The sequence below is a fragment of the Cynoglossus semilaevis genome, chromosome 9 (genome assembly GCF_000523025.1).
Source record: "Cynoglossus semilaevis isolate Cse_v1.0 chromosome 9, Cse_v1.0, whole genome shotgun sequence".
Taxonomy (NCBI): Eukaryota; Metazoa; Chordata; class Actinopteri; order Pleuronectiformes; family Cynoglossidae; genus Cynoglossus; species Cynoglossus semilaevis.
Window position 1 is genome coordinate 3,463,192 of NC_024315.1, and position 21,802 is coordinate 3,484,993.

The window sequence follows — 21,802 nt, forward strand, 5'->3', positions numbered from 1 at the left end:
TCGGTCCCTGACGACAGGATGCTGTCTCATTAAACAGGGCCATGAAATGATGAGCTCCCAAAACAAAAACCCAGAACAGGTTTTCTCTCCTCGCTGTTGTTTTTCAACAGACACTGAAACAAAAACTTTGACATCGGTTTCCATCTCAGTTTTGTGGAAGTTACGCTGCAGTTAACGTGTTGTTTGCGCTGCTGATTTGCGTCTTTCACGCCCAGCTTTTTACAGCCCGTCACCTGACGCACTTTAAAACAACAGCTTGTTTTCCCTCCATCATCTTCACACCTACTGTAAAAACAGCACATCTGCACCTGCAACTCGGAATCTTAACGACGCTATAGGGTCCAAAAAAATAAGCGACGGAACCTCAAACCGCCTCCAGACCAATCTGAAGAATTTAATTAAAGCGACTTCAGAGAATTACTGAAGTCTCACAGCAATTATGAAAAGAAGGGAAGTGCTGAACAAGAGAGGAACCAGAGAAACAGAACACATCTATAAGATCCGTCTATAATGTCACATCTGTTTCACAGCTCGGTCCGAGCTCTGTGAGATCAAGAGAGAGAGAGAGAGAGAAAAAAAACAGAAATCTGAAAACTCTGCAGACTTTGAACGTGGGTTCTTTTTCCTCGATGCACAGGAAGCAGACGTGAGAATGAGAAATATTCAGGAAAAGCCTTCTCAGATGACTCTGCAGATATGAGGGTTTAGCTAGACTTTGAAAAGACTGCGTTCAGACCGAGACGGCGTCAGCTACAGTTTCAGTTTTCACAAAACTTCACAATGATAGAAAGAGATCTGGAGCCGGAGATAAAAATATAAAAACAGGAGGGCGTTGAATTAATGAACGCCTGCTGCCACACGTCCAGGACTGATAAGAGTGAACATGTCTCTGGACCTGTTTTACTGTAGTACCCCCAAAAAACAGGTTTGAACAGAGCAAACGGCAGCGGCAGGATCTGTTAGGGATTTTTATAATGACTTTACATTTAAAAATACACAATAGTAGGAAATCTAGGCCTGAAACCATCTTCGAAACATTAAGGAAGGTGAAAGTGTCGTAGTAGTAACGTCAGTAGTTTGTGATGAACTTTGGGAGAGAGAATGTTTTGACTCCCAGGCCACAATGGGAATTGTGAAATTTTACCATCTGAAAACCCCCAGTGGTGATTAGTTGATAATACTTTACGTTAATCTAGATCCGATTTGGCAAACTATGGCCCGAGGGCCAGATACGGACAGTTTGGCATTTTATCCGGCCCGCCAAACTTGTCTAAATTCAGTTATTAATTTAAATTATCATTACACTTCCGGCCCACGAGTCAGAGTCCAGAATCAAGCTGCAAAGATCACATGACATTAGAAAAACAAAAAAAAAAAAAACCAAGAATAGCTTATTAGCATAGCACAGACCGTCAGTCCACATCTGTCCAGAACTCAAATCACCATTTACTGTTAGTGCTTTACCAAATGACTGATGTTATTTCTGGCAAGAGCTGGAGTTAATACTGAGGGAACAAATTTAAACATCAAAACATGAACAATTTTACACTTCCGGCCCACGAGTCAGAGTCCAGAAATTTAAACATCAAAACATGAACAATTTTCTCCAAAAGTCCTAGTATTTATTATTATTATTATTTATGAACGCGTTCATATTAGCAGTCGCAGTAATGTGGAAATCGCTGCGTTGCATCACTGTAACCTGACGTGGACGACTTCTCTAAATGTTTTTTGTTTTTTTTTCCTCTTCCTGTTTACATTCCAGGCTCACCTCCTTGTCAGACTCACAGTCAACCTCCGGCAACAAAGAACAAATGAAGATCAGTTTTTGTTTTGACCAAACAGAAGCTAAAGGTCAGGAAGAAGAGTAAATGTGAGCCGCGGCGCCGCTCTTCAAAGTCTACAAATGAAGCAGATGCTAAAGGCAGCCTGTTCCACAGTCCAACACTCACACAGACACACAATCTCAGGGCACAACTGCAGTAAAAAGTTCATTAGGATATTCACGAATCCTCCTCACAACAACAACTTCATAAAATCTCACAGTAAAAGACAGAGTTTTTTTCTTTCTTTTTTTTTAAAGTATTGCTTCAAGCACAAGACTCTGTTTGACTTTGCCTCAGGCTGAAGACCAAACACTTATACACCTGCTTTTCAAGGTGTAAGAACAGCATGACATTCTTCTATTCTTATTTAAATCCCTGCTGAAAATCCTTTAAGAGGAAGTGCTTCAAGAAAAAAACACAAAAACAAAGAAAAAAAAAAAAAAAAAAAAAAAAACGGGAGCTGCCCAGTAAAACTAACAAACCAGTATTGACTTATTGGCCAAATGACAGCAATTTACCACGCTGTGCTATTTATCTTGCAAACAATTTTATTTACTCTAATTGTACCGCCTTATTTTGTTGTGGTTTTTTTTTAAGCCTCTTGTTTTGCATTTTTGATCTGAACTCATTTCAGCTTCAAACACATAAATGACTTCAACTGCTGGGCTGCTCCCCTGTGCTCCAACTGTTCATTAGCAGAAAAAAAAAAAAACTCAAGTGCTTCAGGAAGTCAGGCGGCAATTCTGAACTTTGCTGGAGTTGTTTTTCACTGCTTTTTTTTTTTTTTACATAAAAAAACAACTTTGAAATGACACAGTTATGAAGACAGTTATAGCATGCTTAAAAAAACCAAAGACAATCCAAGACTGAATTTAGTATTTAGAGCTAAACAGGTGCAAAGATTTGAGCTGAGAATCCATGTCAACACAACAGTAAAAGTACCCACCACTACACACCTGTACTACGGTCCTTAAATAGTAACAGACATGACGTCAGGTCTCCCTACTCCCAGTTGCAAGAATAGATTAAATCAGAAAACCTTTTGTATTTACCTTTCTTTTTTTTCTCTCCTGGGTGTGCGTGCGTATGTGTGTGTGATTTTTCTTTACTCCTCTGCCATGCAACGTTCAGAGCAGGACAGGAGCAGGAGGTGTGCAGCACCAGGTCCGGGCCGTTGTAGTCCAGGTGGGATCTGCTCACTCCCAGGTGACACCAACAATCTCTGTCATTAACAGTGAGAAGAATCAGGTGAGTCTGGGCTGAACCCAGGGATGGGACAAATGTAGGCAGACTCACCAGTCGCGTCGTTGTACTCGGTGGACACGCCCACACGGCCAGTAACAGGAGTGTTGTGTAACTGGCAACCTTTTATGCGAGTTTTCAAGGGGATTGATTGGGTTACACTTGTTATTATGTCCCCTCCTTATTCTGTTGTCCCGTGGTAGATGGACCTGTCCACGGGGTAAAAAGATCACCTGTGTTTACAATCACTCTGACAAAACCTGAACGCCTCAGGTTACAAGATGATATTAAAATAAGAAAAAAAAAAGAAAGAAACAAAATCTGGCAACCAGTTCCTAGGCTCATATTCAGTCTATCTGACTCTGAAGGCTCAGACCGCCTGGAGATATTACAGTAATGTGGCAGATCTGAAAATACAATATGGCACCACATTGCCATCTGATGGAGCAGATTAAACCAGCAGCTTGGGGAGTTGGAGTTGAAGAAATTCAGCAAAATGAGTTTATGAAAACACCCAGGTTATGTCAACACACGCTGACCTGAGACTCGGGCCAAAGGACGCTTTGTTGCACAAGCACCAGCAGAACACACTCAGAAGGTGTTGACACAGACTACAGCCGCAGGTTTAACTTCTTCAGGAAAGACAGTTGGTGTTAACAGCTTTGACTTTTTTTAAGTTTACCTGCTGCATACATGCGAGGCAACTGTGCTCAACAGGTGGATCGGGACCTACCAGTATGATCGCCAAGGGAGTGCATGAGCAATTAAAACAAGAATTTAAATTGAATTCTACAGTGTGTAGTAGGGACATGTATTGTAAGACGGGGCGTCGAACTCATCTTCACATCAGCAAATACAAAAGCAACATACTTTAAAGCAACAAAAGGAAAAGTCCAGAGACTCAACTGATCATTTGGTTAATATCGTTCATTACATATGAAAAACTGTTCCACACACAAACATTGTTTCATTTAATTTTAAAGCCATACATCCAGAAATGACCATCAGAGTTTAAAGACATCATATATGTATAAATACATACGTTTATATATATATATATATACATATATGTATATATATATACACACATGTATACATACATATAATATATATATAATAGAACTATATATACACACATACATATACAGTATATGTATGTCATGTCATGTCATATAGAAAGAGCTACAGACGGAATTACAAATATTTACAATAGTTCATGACAAACACCTATTGAGGAGACATGGAGGAGTGTACTGACACCTGGTGGTCACTGTTTCACGGATGACTTCTTTCCACATGGTGCTTCATGGTCCTTCATCCACACACCATCATGCACATTCGCTGCAGGTCACTTTGTTTTTTGTTTTTGTTTTTGTTTTTATCACAGTTTTTTGTTTTTTGTTTTTGTTTTTCCCTCATGTGACATTAATAGCCCAACAACCACACCACCCCCTGCTGCCAGAACGTGACGGTGCAGCCGTGTCATCATCATCACTGCGGCCCCAGTCCTCCCTGGGTGCTCTGACCGTCACAGTGGTCGCTCCCCCACAGGCGGTAAAACTGACTGAAGTCCACATACGGTGGAACCCGGCCAGTCTCGTCGGGCTGCGCCGCCTGACTGCCTCGCTGGCTGAACAAGCGTCCGTCTCCCGAACTCGAGCTGGAACTCTGCGTCTGGGTGTTGGTGGACTGGAGGGTTGCCGTCGGACTCTGACTGCTGGGGGGAGAGAAGGAGGAGGAAGAGGAGAAGAAAGGTGGATAGGAGGGAAGAGGGGGTACGAGGGAGGGAAACGAGGAGGAGGAAGTCGGGTTGACGGAGGACGGGACGGCGTCCGTGATGTCGGTAGACAGGCAGAGGAGAGAGGTGGAGTTGGACAGAGGACGTGGGGGAGGAGGCATGGTGGAGAGGGAGAGAGGGGGGAGAGGGTAAACAGGGAGTTCAATTATGGGCTGCAGGACGTCAACGCAGGTTTGGCAACAAGTGGGCTGAAAGGTGCTAAACGAGCGGGGATGGACATCGGTGAGGAGAGACAACGAGAAGGAGAGATTAGGACGTGAGTCCAACGGCTTCATCTGTGGTCTTCTTCATTATTGCCTTGGTCGTCTCCTCTGTTCTAATGACACTCCTATTGTTCCAGTCACTAAATTCAGAACATTTCATAAAATTTGTCCTAATTAATTTTTTTTTTTTTTTACATTTTTGGTTCTATAGTGTAGCGGTTAGCACGCCTGCCTTGCAAGCAGAGAGTCCTGGGTTTGATTCCCAGAGGAACCACATATAACAGCACATAAATAACAGCAAAACAACTACTGTATATAACTGGTAAAAACTGAATTAAAAAAATTGCTAAAAGTGTTATTATTTAACTCACTGAAGAAATGTTGTGCTCTGCAGTTGTGCTGTTGACGACATTCCTCCCGGTGTCACCGACACAAGGCAATAAACACAAGCATTTGTTTAAGGGCCGTAAACCTTCAGGAAATGTTTACCTTAGATAAAGATGTGACTGTTTGTCACTAACAGGAGAAAAAGGGAAGTGAATTTGGAATTAGGTCACATGTGGTTAATTTACTCCTGACATGCAGTTTAGTCGTGTCATTGTTTTTTTTTTCCATCGCTGCAGTGGCATTGATCAACTGTGACGAGTGCAGACGATGCCCTCTTGTGGCCATGTATGATGTGCGCTATATTTCTTCTGTATAAGCTGCTGTGGAGTATTAGTGGCAGGAGGAGTCAGGACACACACTAACACAGCAGTATTTAAACTGCATGATACTGACATCATTTGCTAAAGGTTTTTTTTTTTTTTTTACAAAATGAAAATAATCCAGAACTCATTGAACTGAAAAATTGGGAAGTGAAACAAAGAAAAGAAAGAAAAGGGGAGACTCAAAACCGAACAAAAGCAAATCTACAAAGGGAGGAACGACGATAATTCTACAACAAACACGACAATTAACCCATTAAGGGCAGGAAGGGAACAGATCAGTCACAGAGTAAACCAAAAGGTGGTACCAAAGTCCAGCCAAGTTAAAGAGGCCTAACCCTCTGCAGGAATGAAAGTAAACATGCAAAGGAGTTCCACTTTTGATTTAACAGTCAAAGGAGAGGAAAAACAAGCAGGGGAGGAGATGGGGGTCAAACTGTACTCACCCCGGAGTGGGGGTGCCTTCCTCTAAGGTGGAGGCTGTGTTGGTTCCATTGGTGAGCGTGCCCTGGGAGGGCATCACCAGTGAGAGGGTGACACTGGTTTTACTGGTGCTCTGGCTGTTGGAGTAAGGCACCGACACAGGGTAGATACGACCGCCTGGAAGAAGAACTCCACTGTGACATTCATATATTTACGTACATATGCAGCCATAAAACAGCAGCTGTAACCAAGGCTGTGTATCCTAGTATTATGAATAGAAAATGTCCAAGCTCAGGACAGGGACCAAAAAGTGTTGAATATGGGTGAAAAACATTTCAACTTTATTTAAAAAAAAAGTTTTCTGGTTGGGAGGCATCTAAGAATATATTCTGTTTCTTGATGAGACATAAAATATGACGAGTGTTCGAGGCGTGAAATAACAGATTTGAATCATAGACTTAGGATATGACGTTTTGTAAAGTCGAGTGTTCGAGGCGTTAAATAACAGATTTGAATCATAGACTTAGATAAATAGGACGTAGGTGGAGTCAGTGTGGAGGTCAGTCGGTGTGCGTCTTGTATACCATATACTGACCGTACCCTGAGTGGGCGTGAGCGCTCCGTCAGCCAACGGGTAGTTGAGTGTACGGATGAGCAGGGTCATGTCTTCGTGTCGAGAACAGTAGGTGGCCCGCTGACGTCCGGACACGTACACGTCGTGGTGCAGCCGCTTGACGCGGTCCACCACTGACTGAGCCACCACCCCCAGACTGCTCTGCTGTGCCAGCTCTGCTGCTACCATGGCAACAATTTCCTGGAGTGACAGCAGAGGAGATGGAGAATCAGAAAAAAAAACAGAGACACTGATATGGTAGTTTAAAGCAAGAAGTGGGCGGTTGAACAGAAAAGGTGACAAGAGAGTAAAAAAACAGATGATAAAAAAAAAAAAAAAAACAGAAACCAAGGCCTTTTTTTTTGCTCATGTGGCTTTTCAACACCTCTCTCTGACTTCCTGTTAGTATTTGTGCCTTTCATGTTCAACATTCTATCACCATTCAACGGTCACTTTGTTGCAGTGCAATTCAATTAGTGGAAAATGTGTCCATATTTTTGCAGTCTTCTAATTTTTACTGTCAAATATTCATTTGTACATCACAGCATTTGTAATTGCTTCTTCAAATGTTCTTGTATGAGCTGCTGTGAAACCCTGGCCCTGAGTCTTCCTGATCCTGATCCTGATTCTCTGATTCTGACTTATTGAAGCAAAAAACATGCTTGGAATTTTGCTTGTTCTGAGGTGATAGCAGCACAAACCAAATGGTCAGAGCAGACGACCAAGTCAAAAATTGCACGTTCTCACTCGTCTTTCTCTGTTCTTTCAGAAAGGAAGGAAGCTGACTTGGGTCCGGAAGGTTTCAGGTCCGAGTCCACTGGCACATTTGATTGTGTGCTGTGTCACAATGACAGGTAGTTCACTTTCACGTTCACTTTCCAAATGTTTCACACATGCAGCTTCCCGATCCACTCAGTAGTTGAAGTCTTCCTTCCAGATGTATTTAACACCAGCCTCGTGACACTGTGTCTTTTCCTCCTGACGTCATCACGTCCTTTGTTTTTGTAAAGTCACAGCTTTGGTGTCGTGCACACATCTATGTAGGTCACGTCACAGGACACATTTAAGGTTCTTTTAAAAGTCTACTGGGGAATAATCTGAGAGTACGAGACAAACTGGGACAGTCGGGCGTCTTTATTTAAAAATACAGGACATGTGAGGACAGTGGACGCAACTGGACAATTGGCTGATTAAAGCAAATTAGGTTTTTTTAAAAAAAGTCTTTTACATACTGTATATATATATATGTATATATATTATAGTTGAATGAATACAGACTCACCTGATTGGCCTGTTCGGGGCCGTGTGCAGACTCCAGGGCGTTGATGAGACCTTCTGACATCAGCAATAAAAAACCAGACACGTTGTCTAAGGACTGGCTTCCATGAATCTCCGGTTCTGCAATGATCGGTTTTCCCTTGGCCGCACTAAAGGTCGTCATAGGAAAATAGTTCAATGGAATAATTACCATTACAAAGAGAATAATAGCAGACAGAACAATTAGTCATTTACACGAAAGACAATATGAACAAAGCCACGCTGTGTAAGATGTTCTTATGGTTAATAACTTAATTTAACTAATGAGTCGAAATGGCTCCGAATAATTGCCACGTTGATGACACCAATTTTCTGCACACTACTGATTGGCTCCGAGAAGGAAAAGTCAATATCATTTCTTCGACTGAGCTGTGATCACGTGAGAAGATCAGTTTGTTTTTTAAACAACAGACAAAAACAGGAAGTTGAACATTAAAGTGAGGCGAACAGCAGGAAGTTGTGAAAAAAAAAAAAAAAAGTTAAGTTTGGTGCCACGCAGTATTTACAGTATATCTTTGTGAACTTTGACCTCACCTCAGCAGGTCGATTTCATTGTAGTGGATCTTGACCCTGTAGTCGCCGAGCCTCCTGGTGCTGTTCTGCCCCGCGATCTGCCCCGCCTGCCTCACACGAGCGGGATCCACCCCTGAAGAGAGGAAAAGAGGAGAGAAGAGGAAACGACGGTGGATGAGTTACAGCGAGGTGGAGGAAGGAGCAGCAGATTTTGTGAGGGATAAAAAAAAAAAGAAAAAGAGTAAAAACGCAGCAGGACAAGAGGAGTAAATTAAAGCTGAGGTAGGAGGAGGGGGGGGGCAGTTGGGAGGAAGGGGTGGATGCATATGTCTGCAGGTGGATGGAAATATGGGGGGACAGGTCACCTTCAGCTGCGTTTAATGGAATGACTGCCATTTCATTTAAATCATTCGGAGTGGGGACGGGAAAAAAGAAAAAAAAAAGAAAAACCAGAGCAATTATGATTGTTCCAGCTGGCAGAGATGGAAAGAGAGCAGGCGGGGAACAAAGGGAGATGGAGCTCTGCCTCTTCATCTAACGGAGCAGCATGAGCTGCTGGAAATCAATGCAGCCAATTTCCCCTTTATATTTATTGCAGGTGCCAGACCGCAAGTGATGCGTCTGCTGCACAGCCACACGAGTGTATGTATATCCTCTGCTGTGCACAAGTCTCAATGGGAAAACATTAGCTTGGCCGCCCGCCCTGGACCAACGACCCGGAGTTGGTCTCCGGTCCAAACGATCTTCGTTAATGTCCGCTTCCCTGTTGTTGACTGACTTATCCTGCAGATAACTGAAAGAATTCTATATGAAAGGATTCTGATTCAGACTGTACCTGTGGGTACATTTGGATTTATTTGACATTATTGATCAGTGAATGTTGTCTAAGGGGTTGTTGGTTTAAGTCGCTCAGCTACGACACTCGTACTCACTCACCCAGGGCAGCCAGTCTCTGCAGCTCGTCTTCGTTGTCGGTACTGTGCGGTCGTCCAATCTGCAGGACCTGGTTCTGTCCATCGCTGCTGGACTTACACAGCAGTACTCTGTTCGTACCTGGAATCACAAAAGACAAAATGTGTTTATACAAAGAAGAAGAGAAGAAAAAACACAAAGGATTGAGCAGAAGTACTTCACGAGCTACAAACACAGCTCACCAACATGTGTTACATATTTTATCTCTAATTATTTTAATGACCTCATTCATTCATTCTTTGTGGGGTCCATGCTCTGCCGAGTACGAACTCTAGGGCTCACCACAGGCCTCGACCCCTATTTTTGTTGTGAGTCGCATCAGAAAAACTAAACAAAAATAATTCTCTGTCGGCTATACATACTCAAGAGTGAAACAAATATCCTCAGGTATGCTTAAATAACCAGATCCAAGGACAGGAACAACATGAAGGGATCACAAGATTAAAGCTGCGCTTTATGGAAGATTTAAAAATGGCCACAGCTCCTCTGGGGGGGGGGGGGGTTTCCCCGGTATCCCCGTGTGATGGCCTTCCATGGATCCTGGAGGTGAGGATTGTGTGTTAAAATATTAATGACAGCTGCCTTGTCTCCAATCCAGACAAGGCAAGGTGTCCAATCATGGACACCACTGCTCCTTTTTGTCTTTCACAGGGGCAAAAAAATCAAACACTAATGTCGTTGTTTGTTTTGAATTCCAGTCCCAACATCTGTCCTCAAGCCTTGAACACAGACTCTGTGGGAAAAAAATGTTTCCCTCCTAATAAAGTTGCAAGTAATTTAAAACAAGTGTGTTCTGGCGGGGCATGTGATTTTGCCCCGAGATTAGTCCAAGGAGTCGTAGTGAACCTTGGCAAATGAGCACTGGTGGTGAGCAGATCCAGCGACAAAATCTAGATTTAAGTGACGTGATTGTTTTAGCCAGATTAGTTTCAAATGTCTAGAAGAACACTGGCCGTGGAGCACAGAATATTCACTTTAATAATCCTGTCTAGACCTTCAAATCGTTGGTCTCTGTGGGCAACTTAATACTTTCTGTACCATGAGTGATTCAGGAAATGTCAGTTCAAGCACTTTTTTTTTTTAGTGTGAACATAATATTTCCTCTATGAGCTAGCCTGTGGCTGTGAAATCATTTGGACTGACTGTGTTTCTGCTGTTAGCATTAAAGACTTCTTATAAAGTAGGTATAAAAAACTTTTCATCATGTTAATAATGACTCAAAATTTTTTTTAAAAAAGTGGAGAGTTTCATCATGTTAATAAACTTTTAAAAAGTGGAGAGTTTCATCATGTTAATAATGACTCAAAATACATAATATACAAGGTAAAGATTTTCATCTTGGACTATTTGGACTTTGATGTAATAACTTCACTCACTTTCAAAGTAGCACATTTAGAAAAAAACTGAGCAGAAAATGTTAGGCTGTGTGTAAAAGAATGAGGGAAATCTACGAGGGGATTTTTCCTGCACTACCACTCCCTGAATTTACCAGACCAAAAAACTTGAGATCTTGCAAAGAAAAATTCCTAACATTTTTTCTTTGTTTCCTTCAACATTTTAACATAAAATGCAGGGCGTGAGGCTTTGTTCTCCAATGACCTCACTCAACGACCCTGTGTACACACCCTCAGGAAATAGCCTTCAGCTACACTACAACTACCACTGGCTACTACCACCAGACCATTGTTCTGCAGCTAACTGTGGCTTTGTTTTCACACGACCTTGTGAAATCAAAGAAGTCATTAAATTTCAATCACGAGCTGTGGGGAAAAAACTGTGATGGAACATCCTAAAAACCACAAATACAACTGGACAGACGGAGTCATGTGTTGTTACCACACTACTAAACTATTATGATCAAAGTGTGGAGCGGCGTCAATGAATTGAACTACAATAACGTTGAACGTGACATCTGTTTTGTAAACTTCAGGTGTGAATAAGGAGATTAAAAAGTATTATTTTGGGTATAATAAATTCCAAAACCAATGACTTCCTGTTCAACAGCAGTCTCTGTTTTACTTTTGTAAAAAAAAAAAAGTTGAACTGTATACCAAACAAAACAACCCCCCTCATTCTTCCTTCTTCTTTAATTTTCTCGACCGTTTACAATTCTCCATTTACAACACAAACACCTTGTGAGAAAGCTTTTCAAAGACTGCCCTCTACTGGCGTAACGCTGACACTGACGTTTTAAAAAACTCTCAGTACTATCTGAATACAGTACAATACTAGTGTAGTAGAGTTAAAGAGTCGGTGTCCATACCAACATTGGCGATGTAGAGCTTGTTGTTAAGGATCAGTGCCACTGCAGCGGTCGCTCCTCCCGACACCTCCTGCTCCAGCTCCTTCAGTCGCTCCTGGACCTTCTGGTTCTGAGGAGAGAGCTGGTGGAATGACACATTCTGTGCAGCCAGGATTTGAGGAGACAAGGGAATTCAACAACGGGGAGAAGACAGGGAAGTAGTGTGTAAGTCAGGTAAATGTACGTGTTAGATAAAAGGGGAGAAGGGAATTAAAACAAAACAATGAAAAGCAGAAGACATAAATAAGCAGGAGGTGAGATGAAATTAAAGAAGTGGTTAATGAGATAATAGGTATTAATGACAAGGATGAACAAATCCAAGTGTGAGAAAAGAGGAAAACATTTTATTACCAAAGTAAAAACTACTGAAAAATGATGGTGGAAGAAAAGACAGAGACACTGGTTCCCAGAGGTTTTGACTTGGATGTAGGAAAAGATATTGACTTATAGTGTCATGAATCAGGAGCACACAAATGCACTAAACAGGCAACCTTCAACATGATCAGTTTGATCGACTTCTTTTTGTCCAGATCAAAAAATAGTTCTGTACACGAGTGCTTCAGAGGGCAAAAAATCACCCTGAAAAACTGTAACTTTTTGGTGCAAATCCAAAAGTATAAGCACAGCTAAAAGGACAGCAGTGATATTTTTCCTGTTTTTTTTATTGAAAAAAAAATCCTGTGTTTGCATTTGTTCCTTGTTCCTCCACTGATCTGCATGACTGCACACTCTCGGACTTAAACATTGTCATGTTGCCACAAGAAAAGACAAAATCTTTTCAAAAATATTAAAATTTAGATACAAAGTTTTTTTTATTGAAAAAAAATCCTGTGTTTGCATTTGTTCAAACTTGAGGTTAAATTAAATGTTTATTATGCACTGAATGGTCATGCATGTATCTGTACCTCACTGTGTGGCACGACATATGTGGACATATGAGCCTTCTCAGCCAGAGCATCATCTATAGTGTCAAAGTAGCTCTTCTCTACCACATCAAAGGCCTGGAACAACAACAACAACAAGAAGAAGACATACTCATTTGCATGATGGTCATAAACAACAACAACAACAAGACATACTCATTTGCATGATGGTCATTTCATCTGTGAAAGCACTCTTTGGAGACGGGATCATTTGTGACAGATGAGCTTTTAGTAATATCAACAGAGGCAGCATTAGAAGCTACTGCGCCATAAATATCTCCACTGCAGTAAACAACCATTGGCCCTGATCAGATTAACTTGTCAGTCTAATGCAGTTCTGCGCTGCAAACCGAGTTAAGCTCTGGAAAATGTGGACAATTTTTCAGTGTTTTCTTTTTTGTAGGGATCTTCAGTCTGATGAACTAAAAACTACAGCAAAAAATACATATTTGACACAATTTTATTCAATATACTAAGGTGATAAAGTACATCTAGGAAGTGGGTAAATACAGTATTTGCTGAAACTTGCAGAGGCATGAACTTTTAAAATACCCCAGTCAGAACACGTTTGTGCGATGAGTAAAAAGTATGAATATATTAGGAGCTAATTCTGTTAGAAACATACATACAAACATATCAATATATTCTGTGTATTCTTTGAAATTGCACTGTACTGCACAACAGCAACATGAAACAATAACAACTCTCTAACTCAACCAAGTGAAGGCGCTCTACCTGAGTGAGGATCCTGCGGACGTCACTGTCCGTGTGACTGGATTTGAGTGGTTCCAGCAGCAGTTCTGCCGTCAGACACTGGGAGGCGAAACTGGCCACTCTGCTGCCATCGTAACCATTGAACACACCATAGAGGAAACAACCGTCCTCCGTTCTGATGGAGAGGAAAATATTATAAACGTCAGGCTTTTTTGTGGACTAACATAAAATACAGTTGGCATGTACGCCCTCTGTGTTGCTCAGTTGATGAGAACAGTTCCTGTTTTGGAACACTGCACACTGGAGCCTGTAAATTACTGCCGTCACATGATGACAGACTGATATTTAGTGGAAAAAAAAGACATGGCTGCTTCTGCCTGAGCTGTACCTGCCACAACAGGAACAAATATGTAAGTCATTAAACACGGGGAGTTATAAAACAGCTACATGTTTCAAGTCAAAACCTATAAAAGGTAGAGGAAAAAAAAAGGAATTAAAGCACAGGATCACACAAAAATAAAACATGGGAATTCACAGACAATTTTCTGTCTTAAATTATACATTGTCAGAACATGTTATATTTAACTTAAAGTGACTTGTCTTAATAATACTGATACAAATAACAAACACGTTGTTCTCTGGTCTTATTTAAAGCTCACCTAAACCTGAGGTGAGCGTCCTCATTGGGGTGACTCTGGGTTCCTTTACCGTCAGATCCATACACACAGTTGGGGGCTTTGCCGACCCCACACAGCTGACAGAGCGGCAGGTCATCTGTCCAGCTCTGGTGCTGCATACAAGAGGAGAAATCTGATCATTTGAAGCACTATAAATAAATCAAACCGAATTCAAATTTCATTGTTTTGTTTCCCATGACAATTTGATCATAATTTACAATTGGGACCTAGGAAACTAAACTAGCTATTATTAAGTATTATTAATCATAATCGACTTTTGCCTGGTGGTCGATTTCGGTGTTGCGTCTATAAAACACAAGAATACAACATAAACTTAGCTATACACGTTTATAACACGCAGCTAACACAAGCGTGGCACAAAGAACAAAAATTGACGAATGTTGAAAAATATTGATAAAAACTTTAAATAAATGCCTTGACTATAATCGACTACATATGCCACTTTCAATATGTTACAGTCAAAGTGATCTGTCAACTGTTAGCAAGCCCTTTCGAATTAGCTAGCAAAGCATCCCCCAAAGACACTGAACATTAATAAAAGAAGACCAAACAAGTAAAAACCAACACTGGGGAGCTACATGAAGTCAAGACGCATATTAATTTATACTTTATACGCTGTTTTAATGTAACTGAAACGTATAACTGTGTAATTTCCACTTACACTCTGCATTAAATTCCTCCGCTGCGCCGCCATGTTGGATTGCTGTGGTTAGATTCACGGACTCTTCGTAAAATTACATTTTCTACCTTACTCTGCTGCAATGCGTCAAGATACGCGCTTTATTTTGTTTTTTGTTTGTTTGTTTGTTTGTTTTTGTTAACCAAAACTCTATTTATTAGTTTTAAATCTACTGAGTAGATGTGTATAAATCCAGACATCTAATAATTTAGACGCACAAAGATGTACGAGTCTATACAAGTATCCGACAGAACCTGAAGGCATCGCCATGCTTATTTTTTCCTGACTCCGTATGGTAACATTTTTCATCGTTAAATGTTATATTATGCATACATTTTATATTTTATGCTAAATAAGTATAAAATAGTATTATTCCAAATTACAAAAAAATAAAAAGAACATATAACACATGCTGTTTCACCTTGATTTCATCACAATGCCGCCATCACATGGTTTTACTGTGAACTACAACAACAAACTTCCATGTTTGTGCTATAGAAAGATGCAAAAGTATGTTTAATTATATATCTATGTATATATTTTTTATTTGTCACACTTTAGGCTTTGAGAAAAAGACAGGGAATAACACAATACATTTTTTATTATTAGTTTAATGTTTAAAATCAAACACATCAAAACAAACACTTTTACACAATCTTTTTTTTCTTAACAGTTACCATGACTCTTTTAAAACCATTTATTTGACAGAGTACACACTTCTAAGCCTACATGTTTGTACAGTATAAAGTATATATTCGCATTTATACTCCAATAATTTGGTCACATTTTTTTTTGTTGGTGTGTTTTTAAGTAGCAGATATTATTATTCCAAAATAAAAACATCCCCTGATTCTGAAATCAACAAACAGACTGAGGTACAGATGTCCTCATCATAAATGTTATCACAACGACACATTACAAACAGGAGAATTTCTGTCTTTTGCCTTTTTTTCTTTTTCTTTTTACAGAACAAGCATAAAGCCCTAAAATAAACCGTAATCTTCTGTTAAACACTACTATATACTGAATTACAGATTTACAGATATTTGTAGCATAATATGTATACTCTATCTTTCAGGAAAATGGAGCAAAGCATTTTCATACAATACTTGTACGTAGTGTTCACGGTTGCCTCATGTGATGATTTGCTGCGGTGAAATGAAAAAAAAAAAAAAAAGACCAAATGAAAATTCACCAGCGTAGTGCGTCGCCTCTTCCCATTTTCGACTGTTTATTCTGGAATGTTCTTCAATGTTGTCATATGCTTGGATATCACGTGTACTACAAGGACCTTAAAGAATAATAATCAAGCCCAGAGTTGTCATATGAGAACTCAGATCCTGTGCATTGAGTTTATAATTCGTCCTGTGTTGTTGTTTTCTCTTGGCAGTCGGCACTAAGGCAACAATTGAGAAATAAAAAAAAGAGCGTGTTCTTTGGGAAAACAGGAAAACACAGACATCCACACATCAATTAAAACAACAGTAAGAGAGGACACTTGGCAGAAAACCTGCCATCTATCTGTTTGCAATCAATACGCTGCAGACCAGTGCTCGCACACGGGTTCTTCTGAGGGTTTCATTTAACAGAGACCATGTAACTGACTTCCTGTGGACCTCGGACGATGAAGGTGTTTCGGTCACGAGCATCGATCTGCTACAGTGTGACTGTCCCGGAAGACACATGGCTGTGTTTGTTTTCTTTCCTTATTAAACCCAAGGTCACCGCCATCTCATAATCTCCGCCCGGTTACACACTTTCTCTGACATGAACACAAGACGAACCTGATTTTTTTTTTCTTCCTCCATCTTTTTGCCAAAAAAAACCTGAAAACGTTGCCCAGCATTTTGTCATTTCGTTTGGTGTTGAGGTCTGATAACAAAACAAATTGACTTGAAAAGTAAACAAATAACTACACATTTCTTTGAGTGAAGTAAACAATACTGCTTTTCATATTAAATATCTGTAACAGTGGGTCAGAATTACTGATCAGTGCTGAGTTTATAGAGAAATGCAGAATAATAAAAAAAAGAATATTCTCTAACTGAGAAATATCGGGCAACATCATTGACAACTTTCCCCTGGTACTGCATAAACACCTAACCCTGGTACAGTTTAATAGTCCTGCCGCTGGTAGCCTCCTGTGCCGTCAAAGGCAGCGTCACTGTTGGCCTGGCCTCCTCCGCCTCCTGGACTCTCCAGGTCGTCCCCACCGAAGGAGGTGTAGGGAGCACTGGCTGCATCCTGGCTGGGGTCCAAGTACTCCTGGGAGAAAAGGGCGGAGTCGGCCCCCAGCTTGTACTTCTGGAAGGCCAGGAACGACTGCCCCGCCTTGGATTGGTGTTAGAAATGGTAGAGAGATAGAAAAAGCCAAAGATAGTGATGAAAAGATTCAGGGAGTGAAGACAGTGAAGCAGGGATGCAGAGGTGTTAGAGCAGGGAGGGGGGAGGGATGGGGTGGAGAAAAAAAAAAAACAAGAGACAAAAAGACTCGGTTAGTTGGTTGAAAAGCTTGAAACATATTACGTAGACAGAATAAGTTTCTTATTTAGTCAGGGAAGTAGAAGGCAGTGTGGAGCAGGGCGTTTGTTTTTCGCCAGAAAAGTTCAGTTCTATGTAATTATGTATCTTTACGGTTTGACTCCTGGGAGAAACCACTGAGGAACAGATGTCCCTGCGTCGTACACACTACACTGTATGAGTCCACGAAACTAGACCAATGAAGGAAGACGTGACGGACCAAACCACCGAGATAATTTCAGTCTTTAATGAAATCAGAGGCGATTTTACTCATACTTTTGTTGCTGTAAAAACACTTTTCATCGACACTGAAATCTCCACCTGGTTTTGTTTCCTTCCAGTGATAACATTAGAGTAATGACCCCTGGTGTTCAATAATTAAAACAATTATTTATAACCAAAGAGTGTGCACAGTTTCGAGTCATCGAATTAACTTCAGTTTGAACAAGCTAATATTTTATTTAACAGTTGAATAAAAGATTTAACTCCATTAAAAAGTCATCCTGTGGACTTTTGGAGTTGACATCATTTGAAGAGTTTAAATAACATGTTTTTTTTGTTAAGAATTAAAAATATGCAAATCCAGCTGATGTTCATACGTTTGATAAAACTAAAAAAATCTTTCTATCTCTGATGTCTAACACGCAGACGTCTGTTCTCTGAGCTCCTCTGTAACCGTGACCCCACGTTTTATGTTTTCCGTAAACAAATAAAAAAAAAACACCTCTAAAGATTCACAGCAACGACGTCACACAGAGGCAACGTCTTCTGATTTAACAAGAAATTTCGTGAGGTCACCTTGAATCCAAATGGCATCTTAAATTTCATGACTATAAACCAAGTTTAAATAAAATAAGAGCGTATAAGAATATCTGAGCCGCTGCATCATGATTGACAGCTGAGATCACGTGACAGCTACCTGAGTTCCCGTGCTTTAAATACTAACGATTAGAAAGTAAAAATAGGAATTTATTTTTCAGAGTTATAGTTAAGTTATACTTATTGACCGACTGCTGAGTTACAGATGCACTTCCGTCCAGCAGTATTTGACGAACGTGCATTTGTTATTTAGGAGCCTTTGAACAGTGAAGAAGTGTCTGAGAGCAGCGTCAGAGGGTTAGAGCGACAGAAGGAGAGAGAAGAGAGGGCAAAGTCAGACTAAAGCCTGCGGGGGCAGCGGTGGGAACAGCTTGATGTATTCCTCCTCAAACGACACATTCTTTAACTTCTCCAAAGAGAAGAGAGTCTGGACGCCCTGTTGGAACAACAGCCACAAACACTTAACACAAGTCAAAACCATCACACACACACAGACTGCAGAGTGAACAAAAAAAGAAATCACAATCTTAGTTCGTCATCGGCCTTAATTGAGCGCCCACTCACAGAACGACACCGATGATTTGTTCGGCCTTAATGAGCGCCCACTCACAGAACGACACCGAGCTAAACGACAATGTCAACACTGACGAGAGGAGAGACTCCTACCCAGGTGAAGATGGAGAAGAAGGAGAAGGTGATGGCTGCCCGAGCAGCGTCGGCCCCCTCCATCAGTGGGTTGTCCTCCAGGTTCGACACCTGCCACTGGTTGGCCAACAGGCAGAAACCCACGAACCACATGAATGACCAGAAAGCTGGAGACGGAAATATCAGTAGTTGAAATAAAGACAACACCGTCAGTGGACGAAAGATGACGATTGAAATTTGACCAAGGCTAAATTAACATTACAAGTACAACGCAACATGAACCACTTTAACTGATATGATATTAGGCCAAATAAATAATATGATAAAGTCCCAAGACTACTTGGAGGAGTTAAAAAAAAAACAGAAGAAAACAGAGATGGTTCGATTACCCGACACCCCTACGTCGGCCAGCACGGCCTTCTTGCGGTCTTTGACGCTGCTGATCTGAGGGAAGTAAACGTCCAGAGCCAGGAAGGCCATGCAGCACAGGAACGCCATGGAGCCCATGAAGACGCCATAGTTGCAGGCGTTCTGGTTGCGGTTGAAGATGCAGAAGACCTCGACCTCGCTGGGTTTATTGATGTAGCCCTCGTTGGCGATGCAGCCAAAAATCACAATAGAGAAGAGCTGAAGAGACAGAAAAAAAATATTATTAATAAGGAATGAAAAATAAAATATGCTGAAGAACATCAGTCCAAATTTAGCTTAGCACAGCCTGGTGGACGTATCATGTAATTATTTAAATCACAGACGGTGGATTGGTGGTTATGGATCGAACTTGGATCTGGAAGGTTTCGGGTTCGAATCCACCAACTGCTTAAGTTAACACTGAGCATGGCACTGTGCCCACACACACTGCCCCCTGCTGACTGTGGTCATGGGTTAAAAGCAGAGGTTACACAAGAAGTTCACTTAAAACACACAGTGGCTACACTGGCGTCATTTGAGTCCAAAAAATATAATCTGAATAATTTTAATTAACACATTATTTTGATAATTGTTTCGCAGTGAGACGGTCACACTGAATGAGATCTGTTTCTCAATCACTGGCCTCTACATTCTGCTGTTGTTTCCCCTCCTCTCTCTGTCTTTTGTCTCCTTTTTCTCTGTCGACTCGTAACTAAAGAAGTGGAGAAACAAAGAGCTACAAAATGGAATCGATAACAGGAGCGGTTTAAATGACACCAACAAATCCTCCTCCTCCTCTCTCCTCCTCCTCCTCTCTCCTTCACTCCCAGTGTTTGGTCCACCTGGCAGTCAAGTGTTTCTTCTGACGACAGACCGCACACAGACAGCTCTGTTCTACTGACAGTCCCTCAGACCACACGGTCTGGACGCTCACCGTGTCTGTGTTTGTTTGCAGCGTCTGTGTCGATGTCGTGGCGGCAATGATGGAAGATGAATGTTTGTGTGTGTGTGTGTGTGTGTGTTCGAAAGCTATTAGAGAGCCTTGGGTTGACGGATGGTTTATGCAGCTGCCGTCTCTATTTGTGTGACAAATGACAGAAGACCGAAGGAGAACACACAGCACAGGGGACCGTACTTTCACCGACGGCACCGACAACAAACAGCCTGAGGTGGAGATGGATGTGACAGTCACACGGGATGGTGATAAAAGTCCAGCATGGTTCCCTTTTCCCTTTGTTAAAAACTTTTTTTTTCAACCTGCATAAATTCAAACTGTCCCTGAGACGTCACCTCTGCTGTAAACTGACTCCATCAGTCTGAGACATCGTTCCACTGGAACACAACCAGAAATCACATCAAAGTGTGCGTTTCTGTTAAAAACGTTTTTCATTGATTTCCTCTGATGGGCACATACCGCCACCTACTGTACCGGAGTGTGTAGTGTCATGGTATGACCAGTGAATTTTTAAGCTAACTCCGCCTACTCCCCCTGATGTGTGATCCATTTTAATTCAACTGATGTGAATGAGCTCTGATGATTTCTATCCATTTTTAACCGATTCGTCTTTACGTCCCTAACCTTCAACCTTCCTCACTAACCTTCTCAGCTCTCGTTACGCTTTTAGGGGAGGGGCCAGTAACATCTCCATCACCCACCTGCATCCTGTTTTATTAAGAATGGAGATGATGATGATGATGATGATGATGATGATGATGATATAGAAGGGGTGATCAGAGCTAAGTGTTGGGGGCAGAAAGGGTACGGAGGCGGTGCTATTTTTAACCAGCCTGCATCATGGCCTGCCTGGTGACTCCCTCCCTCCCTCCCTCCCTCTCTCCCTCTCTCCCTCTCTGCCTCCCTCTCTCTCTGCCTCCCTCCACACACACTTTTCTCCAATCTCCCCTCATTACTGGCCCTGCCTCTGCCCACGAGTGTTCTTGAGAAAAATGAGTGTGCTCGCCACTGACACACACACACACACACACACACACACACACAAGTGCCTGGCTTACATCAGGATTCAGGTCAAAGAATACACACATACATGGACCACTATTATCCCACCCACAATCACATGATGTGGGTGGGATGATCGCACCCTCCGTTAACTCACAGCGGTTAAAAAAAGCTTTACTCAACACATAAAAACAGTGACGTGAAAAAGAGAAAATTGTCCTTGGGCTAATTCTCTGTAGAAGAAACACCACATTCATCTCCGTTCATCAGCCTCTTCCTTACAGTCCAGTTAGATGGGACTCACACTCCTGAGGCGTTTGTGCTCTGGTACCGTTTCAGTGAGGAGTTTCAGAAACACATTCCTACAAACACTGGATTTCCTGGTTGGTTTGTGTGGCCGACACTTCCATCACAGAGTTAGGAAATATAATCAACTGTTAGTGGCTCTTTGGCCCAGAGGCAACGTCTCTGTCATTGGTGTGGAACCCCAGGGTTCACCTCCTGGGCAGGTTCGAATCCCGGT

The 21,802-nt window shown here is 41.5% G+C and overlaps 2 protein-coding genes and 1 non-coding gene across 12 annotated transcripts in view; 1 reads left to right on the top strand and 2 right to left on the bottom strand.

Moving 5' to 3' along the window:
* Nucleotides 1-3,977: 3,977 nt before the first annotated feature.
* On the bottom strand, nucleotides 3,978-14,990 carry tab1 (TGF-beta activated kinase 1/MAP3K7 binding protein 1). Of its 8 annotated transcripts, none has more exons than XM_025058554.1 (12): nucleotides 14,913-14,990; nucleotides 14,213-14,343; nucleotides 13,575-13,728; nucleotides 12,822-12,917; nucleotides 11,878-11,998; nucleotides 9,579-9,695; nucleotides 8,664-8,775; nucleotides 8,095-8,239; nucleotides 6,800-7,013; nucleotides 6,223-6,376; nucleotides 4,481-4,782; nucleotides 3,978-4,448 (listed from the first exon to the last, which is right to left on the bottom strand). In XM_025058554.1, the coding sequence occupies exons 1-11, from the start codon at nucleotides 14,943-14,945 to the stop codon at nucleotides 4,560-4,562; spliced, it is 1,500 nt and encodes a 499-aa protein (XP_024914322.1). In that variant the 5' UTR covers nucleotides 14,946-14,990; the 3' UTR covers nucleotides 3,978-4,448; nucleotides 4,481-4,559. The 8 variants fall into 8 exon arrangements, with proteins under 8 accessions (XP_024914322.1, XP_008314744.1, XP_016890383.1 ...); XM_008316522.3 differs by having other exon boundaries at nucleotides 11,878-12,016; XM_017034894.2 differs by having other exon boundaries at nucleotides 4,481-4,785; nucleotides 11,878-11,986; nucleotides 14,913-14,989.
* Nucleotides 5,271-5,343, top strand: trnaa-ugc (transfer RNA alanine (anticodon UGC)). Its single transcript has one exon. It is a non-coding gene; the product is annotated as a tRNA-Ala (tRNA).
* Nucleotides 14,991-15,673: 683 nt separating the features above from the next.
* syngr1b (synaptogyrin 1b) overlaps nucleotides 15,674-21,802 on the bottom strand; it is a 16,017-nt gene continuing 9,888 nt past the window's right edge. For 2 of the 3 annotated variants that reach the window (XM_017035583.2, XM_017035582.2), the window contains exons 2-4: nucleotides 19,304-19,541; nucleotides 18,936-19,081; nucleotides 15,674-17,261 (exon numbers count right to left, since the gene is read on the bottom strand). In XM_017035583.2, the coding sequence (XP_016891072.1) occupies nucleotides 17,046-17,261; nucleotides 18,936-19,081; nucleotides 19,304-19,541 (600 nt within the window). In that variant the 3' untranslated portion in view covers nucleotides 15,674-17,045. Of the gene's footprint in view, nucleotides 17,262-18,243; nucleotides 18,706-18,935; nucleotides 19,082-19,303; nucleotides 19,542-21,802 lie in introns of those variants that run through there. The other variant, XM_008316523.3, reaches the window with a different exon arrangement.

Bases quoted from the DNA above. Each gene is read 5' to 3' on its own strand.
- tab1 (XM_025058552.1), bottom strand. From the start codon at position 14,945: ATGGCGGCGCAGCGGAGGAATTTAATGCAGAGT. The intron at 13,729-14,212 runs GTGAGCTTTAAA...CCTCTCCATCAG, and splicing joins GACGCTCACCTCAGGTTTAG to AACGGAGGACGGTTGTTTCC. The intron at 12,017-12,821 runs GTACAGATACAT...CTGGCTGCACAG, and splicing joins ATGTCGTGCCACACAGTGAG to AATGTGTCATTCCACCAGCT.